General features: G+C 37.3%; 1 protein-coding gene across 3 annotated transcripts in view; it reads left to right on the forward strand.

Moving 5' to 3' along the window:
- LRBA (LPS responsive beige-like anchor protein) overlaps positions 1-7,063 on the forward strand; it is a 397,026-nt gene extending 389,963 nt beyond the window's left edge. For all 3 annotated transcript variants that reach the window (XM_083836333.1, XM_083836331.1, XM_083836332.1), the window contains 2 exons: positions 3,145-3,296; positions 5,537-7,063. In XM_083836333.1, the coding sequence (XP_083692459.1) occupies positions 3,145-3,296; positions 5,537-5,627 (243 nt within the window). In that variant the 3' untranslated portion in view covers positions 5,628-7,063. The remainder of the gene's footprint in view (positions 1-3,144; positions 3,297-5,536) is intronic.
- Positions 7,064-10,423: the final 3,360 nt, after the last annotated feature.

Here is a 10,423-nt window from a genome sequence, read left to right on the forward strand (position 1 = left end):
CAGTGTGACTTTTTTCTTTCATTCATTCCTTCATTCGTGTATATACAGAGGCAGGCAAGTGGCTGATATATTTATTAGTAAACAATAAAAATAAATAAATCAACATCTTGTCTTCCTGACAAGCCAATGACTTAGTAAAATTGCATAGGTATAAATAAGGGTTCAAAGCCTATACTTTATTTAATCAAAAGATCACAAAAAACACTGCATTATGCAGGTAGGGGAAGAGTTAAAGATTAATGGCTTTAATTTGCCTTTTAATATAGCATTTCTTCAGTAAAAGCCTCAAGTATAAAATTCAAGTGAACCATGACCAGAAGGTTAATGGATTTTCATCAGCTGAATTTTATAAGTGTAGCAAATAATTATTTGTCACAGTCTTCATTGCAGTTTAAAAATACCCTTAGGAGACTGCCATTGCTATTGAGGAAAAAAAAACCCACCCTATATTGATTTTTGCTTCTAATGAATAATCTTTTTAATAATTGTATGTGGTATGTTAGATCTCATGATCCTCTACTCAGTGCATACAAGTTCTAGATAATTTTCATGGTCTTCTCTTAAGTTTTTCTACACCAGAAAGAGTGAACACTGAGTTGTTATGCTCTTGTTAGAGTGTCTGAATTAATTTTCAAGCTCCTTGGGGCTACACTTTGGGAGGTGCTTAGCGTATTTTTGTAGGCTGACAGAAACAATTTGTGGTGGGAGCATTTGTTTTTGGGGAGAGAAGGTTCAGCTTAGCCTACTAAGCTCTAACCTGGGTTAGTATTCAGTTTTCCATAGTTAGAAATGGTTGAATAAAAGCCATATTCTGCTTTATTGTTTCTAGATTTGCATGTATATGTTGTTACTTTAATTCAAAACACAGATGGAATAGGTTTATCATCTATTTATTTCAGTGTTATCACCGTATTTTGTTTACAGTATATGTATTTGAATTATATTCATCTAAAGTTGTTGTATGAAATAAAATCTTGTCAATGTGATTCATTCTGATTACTTGGGGTTGTTGCAGTAAACACTCAAAGCTGATAATATAAAAGTCACCTATAGAAACTGTATCTGAATGTAAGTATTGTACATCATATAATCCTTAAAAGATGTATTTAACATCATAGTAATAGAGTACAGCAATACAAAAAATACAGATATGCAGTATGTCTGACTTCAATTATTGCTGTTCAGAAAGCAGTATCTTATATAGACTGTTTATTTTGGTTTCTAGGCTTGTCAGCAGTCTGTATAAACACTTTAATGTTGCATGAATGAAACATCTTTGTCTTTTAATTTCTCCTGGTTTTGTGGTGCATGCACTCTATAGTCAGTATATTAAAAAGCCAATGACTTCCTCTTCCTCAGAAATTTAAAATCACAGTGTAAGTTTTGCAAATTGAAAGTCTGTAGAAGCAGAGATTGCAAGTGCCAAAATACTTACAGACTTCAACACAAAGGGATATGTTTGCAAGACCCTGCCTTAAGTTCTTTCTGCTATTTCCTAAGTTTAAGCCTTTGAGCTGGAATTTTGCTTGTAGGCTATCATCTTCAGGCAATTTCCTTGCCTTTCACTGACAAGGCTTTAAAATGGACCAACCAATTTGTAGAGTGTGGTTGGGGCTGGACAAATGTGTTTGCTTAGAATTTAAAAGTCATTGCTCTGAATATCCTACATGATTACGTTATTCTATTGAAAAGTCTTGTGGCTCCCTGCCTTGGGTCAGGAGGCTGAAATTTATCAAGAATCAGCTCTGATGTGAAGGATTTGTGTTTTGTTGGAAAGCTGCCCATATTTATCCAATGCACAAATCTTTGAAAAGTCTCAGGTTAAATGCATTCAGTAGGCAATGCTTACTTAGCATCTACATTCAGTACTGGATGTCTGCAGCCCAGGGGTGCAGGAGGTGCAAATTTTTCCCTGCAATGATCAACTCCAACAGTAAGGTGCACAAAATTTCCATAACCAAAAATGAGATGAAGTGATCCTGGATGAGGAAGGGAAAGGGGTATCGGGGGGTGGGGAGCAGAAGAGAAAGAAGAACAGAATCAAGGATAGAGTCAAGAACAGAATGAAAAGGATGTTTGCAAGAGCAAGTAGAGGTGGGAATGTAGAAACTTGTCAGAGACTAGCAGAAGGTAGCAGTGACCCCATAGGCATGTTTTATTTTAATAAAAGTTCAAGAACAGTTCTTTGAACATTTTGGCTTGTTTAAAGTGACATTTATTTATATAAATAAATGTCACATAATGTCACATAAAGTGACATTTATTTATATTATACAATTCCTCTTTAAGCAATATTTCTCATGCTTTGCAGTCATCTTAATGTCAGATAGTATTGTGGTATCATCATCAGGTAACTGAGGAAAGTTGTTGTTCTTCCAGGTATTCAGTATATATCATGATTTTTCCAATAGCACATAAGAAACATCAAAATAGATTCCAAACGTCTGTTTTAAGAAGTCTTCACTGTGAAAACCAATGATGTCCAATCTTTCAGCATGATCTGGATCCCAAACTAAGATTTCAAATGTAGCTTTGCCATCAGTCCTCATGGTACAAGCAAATTCAGGGTATAAGCCAGTGAATTCGTCACAGGCAGTTTCAGGATAGATGTTGAAAAGAACCACAGTCCCCATTAACAAGGGTGGTCCATTATCTTACTAATCCAGGGCAGGAATGTAACAATGCAGGTTGAAATTAATTCTTGTTATTTGTATATCATTACAGTTCCCTTCGTTATTCGGCCCTTTGCCAGACAGGACAGCTACAGCTAGGCTAGTATTAAAAACATTTGGGGAAATGTCAGGTACTAGATTTTAAAGCCAGTGCTGCTGGATCTTGTAAGTCTAATTAGAAGAGTAAATTTCTTTAGTTGACATCATATTACATCTTTGGAATATGGAATAAATCACAAGTGAGGTAAAACTCAAGTAATGCCGTCTAATGTATTAAAGATACTTGTGCATAATAACATTAGTTCTATTGCTGTGTAGAATAACATAACAAGATGTTGTATTCCAAAAGCTTGCATTGATATCAAATCTCCTTAGACAGCCAGCTGTCAATATGAAACTTTTTTATGAAAGTGTGAGAGGGGGAACAAAAGCAACATATATTTACCAACAAATATCTGCGATTTCCCCTTAGGCAATCCAACTGAGTCGAGATGGACAGTACCTGCTTACAGGTGGAGACAATGGAGTTGTCATGGTATGGCAGATGTGGGACCTCAAGCAGCTTTTTGCTTACCCAGGGTGTGATGCTGGAATCCGATCCATGGCCCTGTCATATGACCAAAGGTTAGAGCAAAGTCTGGTGTTCACGTGAATTTCAGAGAAATTTTTACAGTGAAATTATATTTTTGTTTTGCTTCTGATATTCTGTGGATCTCAGATCATGATGGTTATCTTGAGAATTCTGTACTTTCATAAGTTTCTTTCTGGAATGTCATATTTAGGGCAGATAATCTTTTTGAGTATTTCAGATCTTGCAGGGAGTGAAGAGATATTCAAGAAGTCTTACTTTGGCAGACTTTCAGAATAGGTTGAACTATTGGCCTGTGCATGTACAGTATGGGTCAGATGGAGGTGGAAGGTTACGTATGTGCTTTTCATGTTTCTTTGTTCACTTGCGGTACAAATCACATTCCTAATTCCAGATCTTCGTGTAAAAAATAGATCAGTTAAAAGAGCTGCACAGTAAGATTCCTTCTACACATCCATACTTCGGTAAAAGCAAATACTAATGTTCATTTCTAGAGAAGTAATTTTATCTATATAATTCCTGACTCCCCTTAGAGATTTCTTCTACTGAAGACAATTAGATAATATTTTTACTGTGTTTTTTCATTGCACTTGCCAATGCTGCTGTACTTAAAAGATGTTTGTATTTTTATTATAATAGTACTGGTTTTTTTATGTCATGTTTACAATTTCATTTGTACACTTCTTGCTCACAGGTGAGAATTTTTTTTTTGCTTTGGTGTATATGCTTAGTGGAGTTGCCGTATGCTTTTCGAAGAGGCTTGAGCTCCTAGATCACTTAGGAGCACCTACATTGTGTAGTAAAGCATATTGTTGAGATTCTTAACCTTCCACTGAAGTCCATAGCAAATATTTTAATATTTTTTTTCACCTGGACTGCATTTCTAATGCTTACATGAAATGATCTATTAAAAAAAAAAAAAAAGTCAGCAAAATCTGTGGACTTCAGTCAAACATTCAACTTCTTCTTGTTAAACATAATTAGAGATTATAGGCATTTTGGAAAAAAAAACACAACAGTGTTCCATTAAAAACAAAGTGCTGTTAAAAGTATTTCAAAAGCTTGAGTTACAGCTGTTGAATTTTAGACCCCTGAATATGTATACAGTTTTGCATTTAGAGAATCTATAAATGGTAATTATAATAGCATGTCAACAAAATGTTCACGTCAATAAACTGGAATTTAATATGGACATCTATAAATGTATCCATGTGCTCAAGTCAGGAACCAATTCACTTTGGGTTTGAAGACAGAAACGCAGAAGAGGATTTAATTTATTTGGCGTGCATGAATGTATATGTTTGACAGACTGTGTGTAAGAAAGGTTTTAACCTAATACAAAAACAGTCAAAATGGTTCTATTGAAATGAAGTAGTGACATTATCAAAATGCAGTGTTTTAATGATCTCATATTTCGTCTTTGTTTTGAAGGAAAAAATGCAGCTTTTCCATCTGAATATTTATTTTTCATTCTGAAGATTTTTTTTTTCAAAATGCCAGAGTTTTATATGTCCTCATGCTCTTGATTTTCATAAAACTTTAATATGAAACAGTAGAAATCATGATACAGAAGCTCTTGTTACCGTGTGCTATTGCCAGCGTCATGGCTTTTCAAATAGGTCTAAATTATCTCTCGTAGTAGGCCAATGTTAAGGAATTTAGAAAGAGTTCCACAGTGGGAAAGTACAGCAATTGCTTTCAAGAACTTTCAAAACCACTGAAGCCTTCAAATTGCTTTCAAACCCAAACACTAACATGTCCAACTGAAGTACTATGCCAACATCCAATTACTTCATATAGAGCACAATTTAAATGGGGAAGGCTAAACTGAAATGAATACATCTCCCAAACCTTCTCCACTTCGCTGCTTCAGCAGTGCTTCATCCCACTCCCATACGCTGCAAAAACAAATGAGCAAGCCAAACAATAATCCCAAGAAATCTCAAGCGGTTGCAGGACAGTGATGCTGGTAAACTATTCTGTCGTGTGACTTGAGTCAATTGTAGCTTTGGGCCAACCATACAAACCGTTGCATGGTGTTTTGGTAGGCTTTGTGGTCCATAAATCTTCTGTCAGAGGTTGTGCAGATGGCAGTATTAGCTAAATCCAGCTTGCTGAAGTCTTTGGGAGCCCCTAAGGACTTTTCTGACATGTGAAGCCCTTCCAGCTCCAGCTGTCTCCTCGTGCCTGTCTTGGCGTAACCCGTTGGTGTGTTGGCTCATACACATGACCGTGCGGTGGTCTGCTGACTAACATGATATTGTGCTTTTCCTAGGTGTATACTGACTGGCATGGCATCTGGGAGCATAGTGGTTTTCTACAATGATTTCAATCGTTGGCATCATGAATATCAAACCCGATACTGATCTTCACGGAGACCACGATTAGCACTGATGTGGGCAGCTGTTGTCAAAATGAAACTGGCCATAGCATGCCTCCCTTGGTGTCCTGCCACAGCGTTATTCCTTATAAATAGCTATATACCATCTGAATGTAACTTAAATTTCCTGGGAGAAGCAAACTATTTTTTAAAGTTAATCGCTATTTTTGTAGACCTTGCTTGACTTTTTTGGGGGAAGGGCAATGAAGCAGAAAAATGGCTGCTGGGTTCTGTAGTTAAAAATCTATATTTTTAGTCATAATGAGAAGTTTATTTTGATCCCTGTATGTAAAAGAAACCTAAACTAAAGATGGTTAAAACTCATGCTCTAGCTGTACTATGAAGAAATGAATTTTCCACCTGAAGCTTTATCTATAACCTTGAAGAATATATGATTTTAGCATACTGGAAATGAATTGTGATGTTTGGGGAATTTTAATCTGTACTATCTGTACTACACTTTGTCTTGTACTTTTCCAAATGATTGTACTACAACAGCACTGAAGTTTCTGGGAATCAATAGTAATATTTAAATTATGGTTAATGTAATTTTAAACTTTGCAAATTGTTTCCATCAATGCTACTATTCAAGCATGTTTCTAGGCCTAGGCAATTAGTTCTTTTTTAGTTGTATGCTTTGTGCAGTTGAGAGAAATCAGCAACGGAGTTTGTGTTACATCGAGTGTGAATCCTCCTAGTTTTTACTTGGCATCTCCTTCAAAGCACACCAAAATGTGGATTGTTCCTCAAAATCAGAAAGGTTATTTGGAGACTTTAAACTCAAATTAGGAACCCGCAGAGGCAGGGTTTTTTTTAATAGGTGCAAGTACCAAAGCACATTTCTGCTGTTTGACTGTGAAAGCACTAAAAAGGCAGATGTTTGCTGGTGCACAGCCTCTATACAACAGCAGAAGCACTAGACTTGCAGGCTATTCTTCTCGTTTTTCCACAACTGACTCCTGCAATACTGTAGCACACACCATATTCCTTTTCTATGTATGGCAGGAACATCTTTTATATTTTGCTATCACCAAATCCAGTCAGATTCTGTCCAAGCATGTGAAATGCTCTCTTTCTTTTAGGAAATGAAAAAAATTATTTATACTAAGGAACAATAAGTTATTTTGGTGTTGCACAAATCTACTTTTCTACAAGATTGCTGTGCAGAACTCTGTGAAAATATTTGTGAAAAGAACTGTTATTGTTTTGTAAGTCTGTATTGCATAAAAATCTTCTTTGTATGTTGTGATCTATGAGTTGAAATTTACATTCCGTCTGTATCAATACATACGTTTCTCTAGCTGCCTACTAGAGCAGTTCCTGTTTTTCTAAGCATTTAGCTACTATCTCTTTAAGTAAAGATTTGGAATGAGAAAATTCAGTTTGAGTGAAGAAATTAAATAAAATTACATTTCTAATTGAGAGCTTTGGTGGGGTGTATTGAGTTCTTGTGGCTCAATGTATATTCACAGCAGAGAAAACAAGCGCTATGGCTAATGCATGTACAAGTACTCTTGCTGTTTATGCAATGGTGACTAAGTTTTCTGTGCTCTTTACATTTTTAAACTGTTATGGTTATGGTGGTATCGGTACAGTTACATGTGTATGTTTTGTGTAGCAGAGGGATGATCTGATTAAGTGAAGGCTATGCTTATGTCCGTGGTAAGTGCCAGGTATACTGAGGAACAGCATTTGGTATGGAAAACTTGTACTTTGTGTTTCTGTAAGTTCAGCAACTTTCATGCCCTTTCATCAGAAGATTTTGAGAGGAAATTGGTATGCTCTTGAAGTACAATTTGCGTTTTTCTCAAGCCAGGAGTGGCTTTGGTATGCTAAGTGGAGGGGAAAAAAAAAAAAGGGAAATGTTGAAACGTTGCTGTGGCCAGGTGTATTTTGCCAAGTGGAAATCCTGAAAATTTTCTCTTTACAATCTTCTGCTGACTTAGGAAACATTTAATTATTGACAGAAGTAATAGTCTGGGATCTTAGGGCCAAAATATTTCATGGGGAGTTGATTTGGTAGGTATGGCAGCACCAAATCAGTTTGCTTGCCTTAGAAAAGGCCCTGATGATCATCAGATGCCTTCCCAAAGGGAAAGCGTGACTGTGTCTGTGACTCTGTTGCTATCCTGAGCTGAATCCAGCTGGTGGGAGCGCACTGGTGGCAGCTATGTGATGGCATTAAGTACACCTCTGGGAAGCAGAATATTTTCCTTCTTTGCAGTTCAGGGTTCTGCATATCACAGGTCTCCTGTGGACAAGAAAATCTTCAACTTCTGCTCCATGAACAAGGCTGGGAAGACCTCCCCTGCTTGGCTGGTGGCTCTGGTGAGTAGGAAATGCCTCTCCTTCTGCGGGTGAAGGCACACACCTCGGACACCGGGCAGGTGGCTGGACTTCCACTTGGGATCTCAGCTCTGGTTGAACTAGTCCACGCCATGTGGCTTGTGCTGAGGTGGCAAAAAAGGGTTACATTTCCAACTATTCAGGTTGTCTGATCAGAGCAGCACCTGCGTCAGCTCCCCTGCCTGCACAGCTGGGACATCAACAGGTGCCAGGCATGAACCTGCAGCTGTGCCTGAGCTGGCGTTTATTTGCAGAATGTTCCTGAAGAGAGGGAACTTTACAGGACGAGTTTTTCCCCAGTCCTCCATTTTCTCAAAACTCAGATGGAGCATTTATGGACAACGTCTTTTTACCTGACAGTCCGGTCCTCCTTCTGTTCTGGTAAGTCCAAATGGGCATTTGTTAATTGTGGCTTAGGGCTGTTCCTCTGGAAGGTGGTGTTGGCCACTGCGGGGAGTCAGGCTGCTCGGCAGCAGTGCTGTGAGTTTGGTTTGTGGGGAAAGGCTTGGTTCAAGTAGCTTGAAATCAGTTCTGTGTTTGTGGAAACTGCTGATGTTGATGCTACAGGTTCTGGTGAGAGCTGATGGTGTGTACAGAGCGGTGGTTTTTTCTGAAGGAAGTTTGTGTTGCGAGATACTGCAAGCAAAGGTAAATGAATGCACTAATACTTCGAGAATATTTTGTGAGTTCTTGGCCATGTTGTGCAGTGTGTTATCAAAAAACTTCTACAGCTGGAAAGCGTGCAAAAGTAGATACATTTTTTGCTGTTTCTGGTTGGAATTTAGTCCTGGTGCTCCTCCACCATCTGCAGCAATTTGCTTCTTCTGAAGGTTTGCTGGTATAGCACCCAAAAGGCAAAATGTCCAAAAGAGTTAATCTGGTACCAAGATAACAGGAACAATTAACTTTGGGTTTTCTGCTGATGAAGGTTGTTATTTATTAGGAAAATGAGAGTTTAATGCTACTGCAGTATAATAGTAGTTGTTTTTTAAAACTACTGTAAGAAGTTGGCATGATTTTTGATTCCTCTTTGTATTTCTAAAAGCATGCAAGTTGAATTTCTGTTGAGAAATATTATGGAGATCCTTTATTTGCTGTGGTGCTTTTCAGGCTGGGAATTTTTAAAGAACAAGGGAGTTTCTTCAGTTGTTTCACAGATCTGAACAACGGCAATTCTAAAAACCCGTGGTTTTGGTACAGAGCTACTGTCCTGGAACAAAATTCAGTTTTCATTTCTTTTAGTAGCAAAAGGAAATTCAAAACCAAGACTTCTGTGAGAAACGAGTGTTACTGCACCTTTAGTGAGGACAGAATTGCTGTGAGGATAGAATTGCTGTTAGATGTAGTGAGTAAAATGGCGTGGATATGGTGACCATCTAGATTGTAGCTCTTCCATTTTATGCACTAAGCTTCATCTTCACAGAAATTTGAGTGGCGTGTGCTTCTGTTAGGGCACATCTGTTTTGCTGTCTCTCTTCCATTTAAAAATAGTTCAAAAGGAATAAAGGATGACTATATTGTTTTAAGAAGCTGGCTGCGTCCTAGCTAAAATAAAACCAGGGACAGCCCCTTCTGCTCTAAACCAGTGATACCTTTCTTGTTTGTGGTTAGGACAGTTGTGTAAAGCTTGAGATGAGGCACTCTCTTGCATTTCCCATGCGATACAACATTACGTGAAATCCAAAATAGCTTACTCCTATGCAGAACCCGCCTAAAGGTATTTGGTAAACCAATAAATTTAACAGTGCATGTCAGTATTTATACACCGTAAATTAAAGCTGGTCTTTAATTGCTCTGGGTCAAAAACTGTAGGAAATTGTTTCTGATTTTGTTTAGATTTACTGAAATTCAACTAGGCATAACCTAAAGACCTGCTATTAAAATACAGCCAGTCTCCTGAAGGAAAAAAAATGATTGAAACATATGAAACAAAGTTTAAAAGAACCAATCCTAACCTGTATCTGTGAACAGTTTATTTTTAGTGGAGACTTATCATAAAGAAGCATGCTATTATAACGAATATTTAGAATACTTCACAACTTTGATAAATAATGAGAAATACAACTATTTTCTTGTAAATGCATACTCTTGAAATGCACAGTGACTTGTATTGCAAAATCTGAAATCACAAATTCCTAATTTGAGCTGTATCAGACAGTCAACTAATTAATTATGTGTGTGTTTTGGAAATTAATCTGTATTGCATGGAATTGGGGGGGAAAAATGATTTTAATTGCTATTTACTAAATGGAAAGAGTTTGATGTGATCACTTACTACTTTCTTCAAGTTCTTCTAAATTTTTCTTCCCACTGTTACTTTGTGCACTGTGTATTGTGAGCTGCAAAGCACTGAAGTACAACTCAGTCTTATTTGTGTGTTTAGAATTTGCTCTGCCCAGCAACAGATAGGCGGCTTTGCAGATTGCTCTAGTGTTT

The sequence above is a fragment of the Anser anser genome (assembly GCF_964211835.1).
Source record: "Anser anser genome assembly, chromosome: 4".
In the NCBI taxonomy this organism is placed as follows: Eukaryota; Metazoa; Chordata; class Aves; order Anseriformes; family Anatidae; genus Anser; species Anser anser.